The sequence below is a fragment of the Onychomys torridus genome, chromosome 8, assembly GCF_903995425.1.
Source record: "Onychomys torridus chromosome 8, mOncTor1.1, whole genome shotgun sequence".
NCBI classification, from domain to species: domain Eukaryota; kingdom Metazoa; phylum Chordata; class Mammalia; order Rodentia; family Cricetidae; genus Onychomys; species Onychomys torridus.
The window spans coordinates 73080852-73091172 of NC_050450.1; the positions used below are offsets into that span (position 1 = coordinate 73080852).

Consider the following 10321-nt stretch of genomic DNA (forward strand, 5'->3'; position numbering starts at 1 on the left):
TCAGAGGCCAGAAGAGGGGGGTCAGATCCTCTGGAACTGTAATTCTGATGGTTTGCAGTCATGTGGGTGCTGAAGATTGGTCCTCTGGAAGAGCTGAGCCAGCACTCCAGGGCTACAAGTTTCTCTTCACAAGGGCTCTGCACCTTGAGTTATCCGACTTGTCTGCAGAAGCAGGCCGTGCGATGAAGACCTACATGTCCTCCAGTGGCATTGGAGACCGCTCCTCCCAGGAGCAGCAGTGGGCTTGAGCATGGAGCTCGTGCAGTGTCAGGAATCCCTGCTGCGTGACGGCTCCACGATTCCTAAGCAGCAGTCGGCAAACTCCACGAACAAGGGCTCCTGCATGCAGGCTTTCATCAGCTCCGCCTTGTCCTCCCCCTGGTCCAGGTTGACCATCAGCTGTCTCAGGTGTGGGTTGAGCAGTAAGCTGCTTAAAGTTGCAGATTCACCTTAAAAATCAATGCCAGCTTTTAAGTTCAAGGGGAACCCAGGGCAGAGGCTGAAAGCTAAGTGTTTCCAGTGTGATCAACTCTGAGGGGCTTGTGTATCTCCTCAACCATTACGCTGTCGCCCCCATGTCCTCAGGCTATACAACCAACCACACATCTAAACCATTCAACAAATGCCCTTAACCCCAGCACTTAGGAGACAAAGGCAGACAGATGTCTGTGAGTTGGAGGCCAGCCTAGTCTACAGGGCGAGTTCTCGGACAACCAGGGCCACACAGAAACCTTGTCTGAAAAAAAAAAAAAAACACCAACTTTTAACATCTGTACCAAATATGAACTTTTTTCCTCATTATAACTACACATTGTTTGCATCAAATTAAGTTAGATGATTTCAAGTGCATCAGTTATTATATGTATTCCACCATTTTATAAAAGGGACTTGACCATCGTTGAGAAACACGTCCTAGAACCAAGCTGCCTTGAACATCAGATGACTCCTCACAAATGGACGTTCAGAATACACGTGAACAAAGCTCTGAGAGGGAAAGATGACTAGATAGGAGTGCTAGCTGTACAAAGCATGAGGCCCAGTCTTCCTGTCTCGGCACCCACTTAAAAGCATGGTCCTAGGCACACCTGTGACCCAACACTGAGCAAGAGAGACAGGCGGACCGCAGATTTGTGAGCTGCCAGCCTAGCCAAGGTGTGAGCTCCTGGTTCAGTGAGGGACTCCACCTCAAAGGAATAAGGTAGAGAATGATGAGGCTCTCGATGCCTCCTCTGCCTGTGTGCACATACACACAAAAATGAGATTAGCACCAATAACGGAGGTCTTATTACAAGCACCAAAGAAGCGGTGCTACAGAAATGTGTATGACTAAGCTAGAGAGACGCTCAGTGGTTAAGAACACATACATACTGCTCTTTAAGAGGACCCAAGTCCACAGTGGCGTACGCCTTTAATCCCAGCACTCGGGAGGCAGAGGTAGGTGAATCTGTGAGTTCGAGGCCAGCCTGGGCTACAGAGTGAGTTCCAGGAAAGGCGCAAAGCTACACAGAGAAACCCTATCTTGAGGGGAAAAAAAAGGACCCAAGTTCAATTCCCAGTACCCAATCAGACAGCCTACAACCACCTGTACCCCAGCTCCAAGAGGATGCGACTCCTCTGCTTCTGTGGCACCCACACTTGTACACATAATTAAAATGTGGTGAGCACTACCCTCTCTCTGGTGATTACCCAGTCTATTTATGACTAGACTGTAAAGTGAGCATGGGAGACAGGCTGCTGTAAGAGGCACAAATCACTCCTGTCAAATGTGTTGAGAGGTAAATTACTAGAGAGATCAAGGCACTAAGGGAAGCTAGAAAAGTGCCTAATCTGGGCCTGAAGGTTGAGAAAGGCTTAGGTAAGCAAAGAAAATGAACTATATTTTTAAGGCAAAATTATGCCAACCTGGGCTGGAGAGATGGCTCAGAGGTTAAGAGCACCGACTGTTCTTCCAGAGATCCTGAGTTCAATTCCCAGCAACCACATGGTGGCTCACAACCATCTGTAATGAGGTCTGGTGCCCTCTTCTGGCCTGCAGGCATACATGCTGTCTACAAAATAAATAAATAAATCTTTAAAAAAGAGTTGTTTAAGAAAAAAGTTATGCCAACCTGCAAAATCTGTAGGATTCCAATAGAACACCTGGCATGTGCAAGGTGGGAGATCTGCTGACAGAACCCTATGACTGGACAGGAGAGACCCTGCACACCATATTACATAGTAATCTTACAAACAAGCAAAGTAGGGGCTGGAGCAATGGCTCAGCAGTTAAGAGCACTGGCTGCTCTTTTAGAGGTCCTGAGTTCAACCTCCCAACAGCCACATGGTGGCTCATAACCATCTGTAATGGGATCTAATGCCCACTTCTGGCCTGCAGCCACACAAGCAGAATAGAGCACTCATACACATATAAAAACAAAACAAACAAAAACAACCTGTGATTACACCAGACCCACCCAGGAGAAAAAACAAACAAGTAGCTTTAGAAACAAAAGAGGCAGAAGTGGACAGATCTGAGTTTGAGGCCAGCTCCGTCTAACATTCAAATTCCAAGCCAGCCAGAACTACATGATGAGATGTCCCAAATCCCATTTTATGTACATATGGAGGTCCACACTGGGTGTCTTCCTCCATTGCAACTGTTCTCTCCCTCCACACCCCCGAGACAGGCTCTCTCATTATGTAGCCATGGCCGGGAGTGCTGGGATTAAAGATCACCCCACCACACTCGGCCTCCACCTTATTTTCTTCATGCAGGGTCCTTTACCAATTCCGACACATCGGCTGGACTGGCCAACAAGACACTGAGATCCTCCTGCCTCTACCTCCCTAATGCTAGGGTTACAGACTCAGCTTGTTGCCTTGTTTTAAATAAGCAGAGATGCTGGAGATGAAAGTCAGGCCATAAATCTTACACAGTAAGCACTGTCAATTAAGCCATCTCTCCAGCCCTAAAAATAAAAATAATAATAATAATAATAATAATAATAATAATAATAATAATAATTGGGCTGGAGAGATGGCTCAGTGGTTGAGAGCACTGGCTGTTCCTCCAGAGGTCCTGAGTTCAATTCCCAGCAACCACATGATGGCTCACAGCCATCTACAACGATATCTGGTGCCCTCTTCTGGCGGGCAAGCATGCATGGAGGCAGAATGTTGTATACATAATAAATAAATAAATCTTTTTTTAAAAAAATAATAATTTTTTTAAAAGCCCATCTTAAAAAAGGGCTGACAAAATGGTTCAGCAGGTAAAGATGCTTACCCGGCAGGCCTGCTGATCTGAGTTCAGTACTCGTGACAAGAGTTGTCCTCTGACTTCTATGTGTGCCTGCTGAGGAGGGTTCAAGAGATGGCTCGGGGTGACATGCACTTGCTACTCTTGCAGAGGACCTGTGTTCAGTTCCCGCACCCGTGTTGAGGCTCACAGCCACCTAGAACTATAGCTCCAGAACCCAACAGCCTCTCCTGGCCTCCACCAGAGAGAAAAAGGGGCAAGTGAGGGGGCTCCACAGGTACAAGAACCTGCTGTGCAGGCCTAGTGGCCTGAGTATGATCCCCAGGACCCAGGCAAAGGAGAGAAAGCCTCCTAGAAGGCTGTCCTTGGAACTGCACTCAAGCACTCCCCCACATCACACGCCAGCACAGCGATTCTTCTGAGCACGGAAATAGAGCATCAGGAGGCAGAGACAGGAGGGTAAAGTCTGAGACCAGTGTGGTTTACCATGAGTGCTAGGCCAGCCAAGACTACACAGTAAGATTCTGTCCAAAAAAAAAGCTGAATGTATCACCCAGAAGCAGAGCACTTGCCTCAGGATTCCCGAGGTATCTCAGCCTCCTGCCAATACAGCTCAGAGACCCACGACATCCTATACAAGGAAATGGTATTGGAACACTCCAAGAATGAGTCGTGCAGAGGGAATTCTGAGTGCTTGTGAGAAAATGCCAAAAACAAGAGTCATGTGACCTGTGTTTCTTCAGAAACGGAAATTATTCTTGGAATGTGCTTTCTTGCCCTTCCCAGGTGTGGCGGACAGGAGTTTACTTTGGAGAACTTATGACAACTGGCTAGTGTCTTATTTCTTTATATGCCTCTATGGAAAAACACGCTTCTGCCTCACGCAGCTCGTCTTTGCAATTGTACACTTTACTCAGGTAATTATTATTTTTGTTTGTTTGTTTGTTTGTTTTGAGACAGGATTTCTCTGTGTAGCTTTGCGACTTTCCTGGATCTCACAGAGATCCGCCTGGCTCTGCCTCCCGAGTGCTGGGATTAAAGGCGTGCACCACCACCGCCCAGCCAGGTGATTATTCTTAACACTCAGGGTATAAACTGTCTAATGTTACGAATAAAGTTGGCTATTGCATGAGATTTTGGTCCACCTCATTTTTAGGCTCCCAGGTTCCACTGCCTTTACAGCAGTAAACAAACCGGTTAACAAAAAACAAGCCCAGCCAAGACTTACCTAAGTTCTTTAAACTCTGCAGAGACACTCTGTCTTCTTCCTCATCACTGTTGAGGAAATCAGCTACAGAGTCATCATCATCTGAGGAGTGCAGAGCATAAGCAACTGGTCAGGTCTCAGAAAGCCAGGACAGCCCTGCGGACGTGTGTGCGGACAACGTGTGTGCGTATGTGTGATAGGAAGGGGCGCACCAGTAGTCACAGTCAAATAAAAGGAACAGCCTGCTTCTCTGATTTCACAACGAAACACCCCATCTTGCCAGGCAGTGGTGGCACACACCTTGAATCCCAGCACTCAGAGGGCAGAGTCAGGTGGATCTCTGAGTTCAAGGCCAGCCTGGTCTACAGGGTGAGATCCAGGACAGGCTCCAAAGCTACACAGAGAAACTCTGTCTCAAAAAAACAAAAAATAAAAATGAAACACATAAAAACCAGGAAAACAAAACCCAAACACCCCTCTTGCAGGACAGGGAAGTTGGCAGAATGGAGACTGTGCTTAACAAGTGTGTGATGGTTCACGTTTCCTGGGGGTCTACAGAAGAAGTCTGGTTTTGCAGGTTTTTTAAAAATGTGTTTATCATACAATAATAAATATTATTATTCATATTTTATTTATTTATTATGTATGCCTGCAGGCCAGAAGAGGGCGCCAGATCTCATTACAGATGGTTGTGAGCCACCATGTGGGTGCTGAGAATTGAACTCAGGACCTCTGAAAGAGCAGTCAGTGCTCTTAACCTCCCAGCCATCTCTCCAGCCCAGTTTTGTGGAGTTTTGTGTTTTTTTGTTGTTTGTGGGTTGTTGTTTTTTTTTTTTTCAGATGGTTTCTCTGGGCAGTTTTGGTGCCTGTCCTGGATCTCGCTCTGTAGACCAACCAGGTGAGCCTCGAACTCACAGAGATCCACCTGGCTCTGCCTCCCAAGTGCTGGGATTAAAGGTGTGCGCCACCACCACCCGGCCAGTTTTACAGTTCTTAACACCCTACCTGCCCTGTCACGACTCCAGGCCTATGATGGGCCAGTGAACTAGGCCCCGTACAACCCTGCCAAACACGATCCCCGTGCTTTCAGCAGGGGAGTGATGCCCAGGCCCACACTAGAAGTTTCTCGAAGGACAAAAGGCCCATCCCCTTTCTGTGACCTCTGTGATACAAGAGGAGCTGCTGTGGAAAGATGAATACATGGACGCGTGAACCTTGAGTGGAATGACAGACAGCCCATGACTGCTCTAAACTCTAAGGAGACTCCAGCAGTTCAAAGGAGGCCTCCCACATGCACCTACTGGGCTCAACACAAACCTCAGGCCCCGGCCCCTTCTGGAACCGTGTTTCAAGATGCTCTCAGCATCACCGGTGACAACCTGTGACCCGCCCTGACACTAGGGCTGCCACTCCAAGTCCATCCTTCTGCACCCTGCCCTTCCACCTCTCTCCTCTCCTTTCCACTTACTCTCTTTGAAATCCCTTGTAGCTTGCTTGTTTAAATCGACCGCGTCACCTTTGTTCTCCTCAGGCTCTGTATTTTCAGGAGCCACTGTTCTTCTGTTCTCAACAGGACGGATTTCCGGGTTGCACTGCTCTGAGAGAGAGATAAATTTCAGGCATACACAAACACAACCTCTCCGTGCCAGCAGCAAGGCTGCAACTCTCCATCAAGCCAGGGAGAGGCATGTGTCTGAGGTAGAGATGGAGAGGGAGGGCAGGTCACATGGAGCGATGGGCCAAAGAAAACCATGGGTAACAGAAGGACAAACATGGTATGTACTCACTCCTAAGTGGATTCTAGATAGAAAGCAAAGAACTATCAGACTGCAACCCACAGAACCGTGGAGGCTGTATATATAGCAGGGGGGGGCCCTAGGATGACTGTGGCTTATAATAAGTTTCAGTTTTACTCAATTACTGGGCAAGCCTCAGTGAAACATTTCACTATTAGGATAAGAACTCGTACTGTATCAAGCTGATAATAGGAAAGAATAGATAAATAGATAGATAGATAGATAAAATTAAAATTAAAAAAAAAAAGGAAACCATGGGTAACTCTGAGTCGGGCAGAAGGGCTATGGGAAGCTGACTGCACTCAGGTGGCCGTGTGCCCCCACACTAGTTTCACAGGACGTTCCCCAGGATTAATGGCGGCAGTGACTTCTACAGCATCACATTTTCTCGGCAGTTTCATGTATGCTACCATGTGCAATGAGGAGTACAGATGACTCCCACATGGGAGGAGTTTAGTCTTGGAAGAAGCTATAGAGATGATAAGGTAAAAAGCGTATGGCCTGGGTCCACCTGAGGAAGCCCAGAGACTTAGAGAAAGCTTTGGCAGGCAGAGAAGGAGCATTTTTGGGCAGGGAGAGGTCTGTGCCTGGGATGGGGAAAAATAGAGTAACAAAGACAGAGAGAATACGCTACATGTGCACCAGTGCCTATGGAGGTCAGAAGAGGGAGTCAGGGTCCCTGATGTGGAGTTACAGGTGTTTGGGAACCCCTGAACACGTGTGCTGTGAGCCAAACCAGGTCCTCTGGAAGAGCACCAAGCACACTTAACTGTTCAACCATCCCTCCAGTCCTAGAACTTCTTTTACTGCAAACAAAATAGACCAAAAAAAAAATAAAGAAAGAGAGAGAGAGAGAGAGAGAGAGAAAGAAAGTAGGTAAGTAAGTTAGTTAAGAGTTCCGGGACAGCCAGGGCTACACAGAGATACCTGTCTTGAAAAACAAAACAAAAAAAAAAAGTGTTAAATTCTTGTTAGAAATAACTGAGGCCACTTGGGGCAGAAAAAGCAGACACATGTTGCCAACAAGACCCAGAGCCTAGTGCACGCCAGGCAAATGCTACTGATGACCAAAATTAACAGCTGATTTTTTTGGGGGGGGGTGTTGTTGTTATCTTTTTTGAGACAAGATCTCTCTGTGTAGTCCTGGCTCTCCTGGAACCAGGCTGTCCTCAAACTCGAGATCCAGCTTCCTCTGCTTCCTGAATGCTGATATTAAGAAACGGAAAAATCTAAACCAGGTGGGATGACATACCTGTAAACCCAGCCCTAGAGGGATCTACAGCAGGAAGATGGGAGAATTAAGTAAATCCAGGGCCGGCCTGGAATACACAAGACCCTATTACCAAAAAAAGTAAGGGGGGGGGGGTCACCCAAATAAAAAGAAGTAACTAAAAAGCCAAAATTAAACTTTCTAGTCACATAGCATAATGACAAATCCTAAAGATACATACTTAAGGACCTATTAAGCACACATAATGTATTTGTGGATGTATATGCACAAGTAAACACTTTTACTAGACACAAAGTGTGCTCACATCATACACATAAACTTACCAGGTGTCAGTCTTTCTCAGCAGTCTCAATATGAAGCCAAACTGGCCTGAAACTTGTAGGGATCCTCCTGCCTCAGCTTCCCCGATGCTGGAGTTACAACCACATGTCTGCACCATCACTCCCAAATGCTCCCTGCCCTCCAACCCCCACCCCCCCCCTCCACCCCCACCCCGTTTTAAAGGTTTTGTTTTTATTTGTGTGTATATGCAGCAGTGCACAGGTGCCGCTGAGGCCAGACAGGAGCGTCAGATACCCTGGTAATGGACCTACAGGTTGCCTAAATAGTAGGTGGGTGCTAGGAACCAAACTCAGATCTAGAAAAGCAACAAGAGGCCCTTAACGGCAGAGCCATTTCTCCATCTCCAGGTTTTTCTCAATAAGTCAGTAACTTGTCTTAGCCAGACCTGGTGGCATAGGTCTGTACTCCTATAATCATTTGGGGTAGAGGAAGCAAGATCATGGTAAGTTTGAGGGCAGCCTGGACAATATAAAAAAGAACCTGTCTCAAAATACTACACACAGAGAAAGAAAACTTCTCTCTGTAAACAATAAACAGCCGTTATTTTAAAGACAGAAACGCTGCTGGTTAATCCACTTCGGCCAGGCAGCTTCTGCAATAGCGAAGAACTACAATAGAATGCTAAAACGGGAAAAACAACAACAACAAAAACCCACAGCGAGGACTGACTTTTTCCAACAAAGCAGTGGACATGCTTGGTTTGAGACAGGATCTCAGTCTGTAGCCCAGGCTGGCCTTAACCTCATGGATTACTGGGCATGGGGCCCTGTCGAGTGCAAGGAAGGGCCAAGGGCTGCGACAGTGGTCAAGGGTCTTACCTTTGTGCTTCTGGAAACAAGTCACCGAGCAGCTGTAACAAGAAAGACAGGCGCCGTCAGCCCTGGCGGCCGCAGCACGCCCCTCTCGGTGCCGGCAGCCCCCGGCCGCAGTGCGAGCCTCCCGCCCGCAGCCCGGGCCTCCCTCCTGGCCCGGTGCTCGCGTCCCCAACCGCCACGAGCCCCGGCTTACTAGGGCACGCGGCAAACCGGGCAGCGGTATTTCGGCTTCTCCAAACAGATGACGCAGACCACAGTTTTACAGTTCAGCGACGCCATGGCTTCCCAGAAGACGCCACGCTGGGACCCCGGGCTCTCCCTTTTAACCAAGCAAGGACCAATCACAGCGCTCCGCACTCCTTGGCAGTCAAAAGCAGTGGCTTGATCCTGTTCGCTGTTCCAGGCCTCATAAGTAGAGAGTCGATACATTCGATACCCATTTAGGCAACTGCCTCCGAGTTTTCTCAAACCATGGAACTCACGAACCTTCTGACTCTTTATCCCTAGCGCTGCCATCACAAGTGTGTACCGCCATGCCCAGCCAAAGACATTCTTTTTAAATTAGATGTTTACGTGTGCGCCTGTGTCAGATCTTCTGGAACAGCAGCATGCGCTCCTTCTTCCAGCCCAGAAGACCTTTCTTTCTTTCTTTCTTTCTTTCTTTCTTTCTTTCTTTCTTTCTTTCTTTCTTTCTTTCTTCCTTCCTTCCTTCCTTCCTTCCTTTCTTCCTTTCTTCCTTCCTTCCTTCCTTCCTTTCTTCCTTTCTTTCTTTCTTTTTAAATTTATTTATTTTGGGTTTTTCGAAACAGGGTTTCTCTGTGTAGCTTTGCACCTTTTTCCTGGAACTCACTCTGTAGCCCAGGCTGGCCTCGAACTCACAGAGCTCCTTCTGGCTCTGCCTCCCGAGTGCTGGGATTAAAGGTGTGCGCTACCACTGCCCGGCAGAAGACATTTCTTGAGGTTGGGCCGCTGGCAAATGTTTATTGAACTTCGGCCGTGAGTCCTAAAATGTCCAGATACTGGGGGATGGTTAGAAAATGGTCTCTTCCCTAGAAGCATAAGGTTTGAAATGAAGACAGAAGAGAGAAAGGACAAAGAACGACTCGTTTTTAGGGTCAAGCCCTGTATTTGCATGGCTCTGAGAATGAGTGCTCTTTAACGATCACCCCCCAGGTTCATCTCAATTCACTCCACTACCAGCAGGGTAGACTGACCACAGAGCAGATCAGTGGCCTCTAGGCTAAAGGGATGCCAGCTAATGAGTCAGGATAGATGAGCTATGAGTACTCTTGAAGGCCATTATAGACTTTAGGTATAGACAGTGTCACGGTTGTTTTGTTTTGTTTTTTGAGACAGGGTCCTGGCTGGCCTTGAACTCAGAGATCTCCCAGTCTCTGCCTGCCAAGTGCTGAAATTAAAGGTGTGTGTCATCACACCCTGCTCAGAATCCTGTTTTTTAAGAACGTTGCTCCTCCTTGAAGCTCTAAGTGTGGCCCAACCTAACCTCTGCTCCCAGGACCTTAAATCATGCTCCTCCAAAATGCCTTCTCTTTATGTTGTCTGTCCAGGCTCTACGGTCCCTTTCTTTGTTTGTTTTGCTTTTTGGGACAGGGCTTCTCTGTGTAACAGCCCTGGCTATCCTGGAACTCGATGTGTAGACCAGACTACAGAGATCCACCTGCCTCTGCCTCC

At 47.6% G+C, this 10321-nt stretch overlaps 1 protein-coding gene across 1 annotated transcript; it reads right to left on the bottom strand.

The window, feature by feature from the left end:
- Positions 1-46: 46 nt before the first annotated feature.
- Znhit3 (zinc finger HIT-type containing 3) lies at positions 47-8969 on the bottom strand. Its single transcript, XM_036198374.1, has 5 exons — positions 8823-8969; positions 8633-8664; positions 5914-6042; positions 4467-4547; positions 47-449 (listed from the first exon to the last, which is right to left on the bottom strand). The coding sequence occupies exons 1-5, from the start codon at positions 8906-8908 to the stop codon at positions 268-270; spliced, it is 510 nt and encodes a 169-aa protein (XP_036054267.1). The 5' UTR covers positions 8909-8969; the 3' UTR covers positions 47-267.
- Between the last annotated feature and the right edge of the window lie 1352 nt (positions 8970-10321).

What these genes read in the sequence shown, in the direction of transcription:
- Znhit3 (XM_036198374.1), bottom strand. Translation starts at nt 8,908, where the DNA reads ATGGCGTCGCTGAACTGTAAAACTGTGGTCTGCGTCATCTGTTTGGAG. An exon ending in CCGGTTTGCCGCGTGCCCTA is followed by an intron (nt 8,665 to 8,822) that starts GTAAGCCGGGGC and finishes TTCTTGTTACAG; the next exon opens with CTGCTCGGTGACTTGTTTCC. An exon ending in GCAGAGTTTAAAGAACTTAG is followed by an intron (nt 450 to 4,466) that starts GTAAGTCTTGGC and finishes TTGATTTTTAAG; the next exon opens with GTGAATCTGCAACTTTAAGC.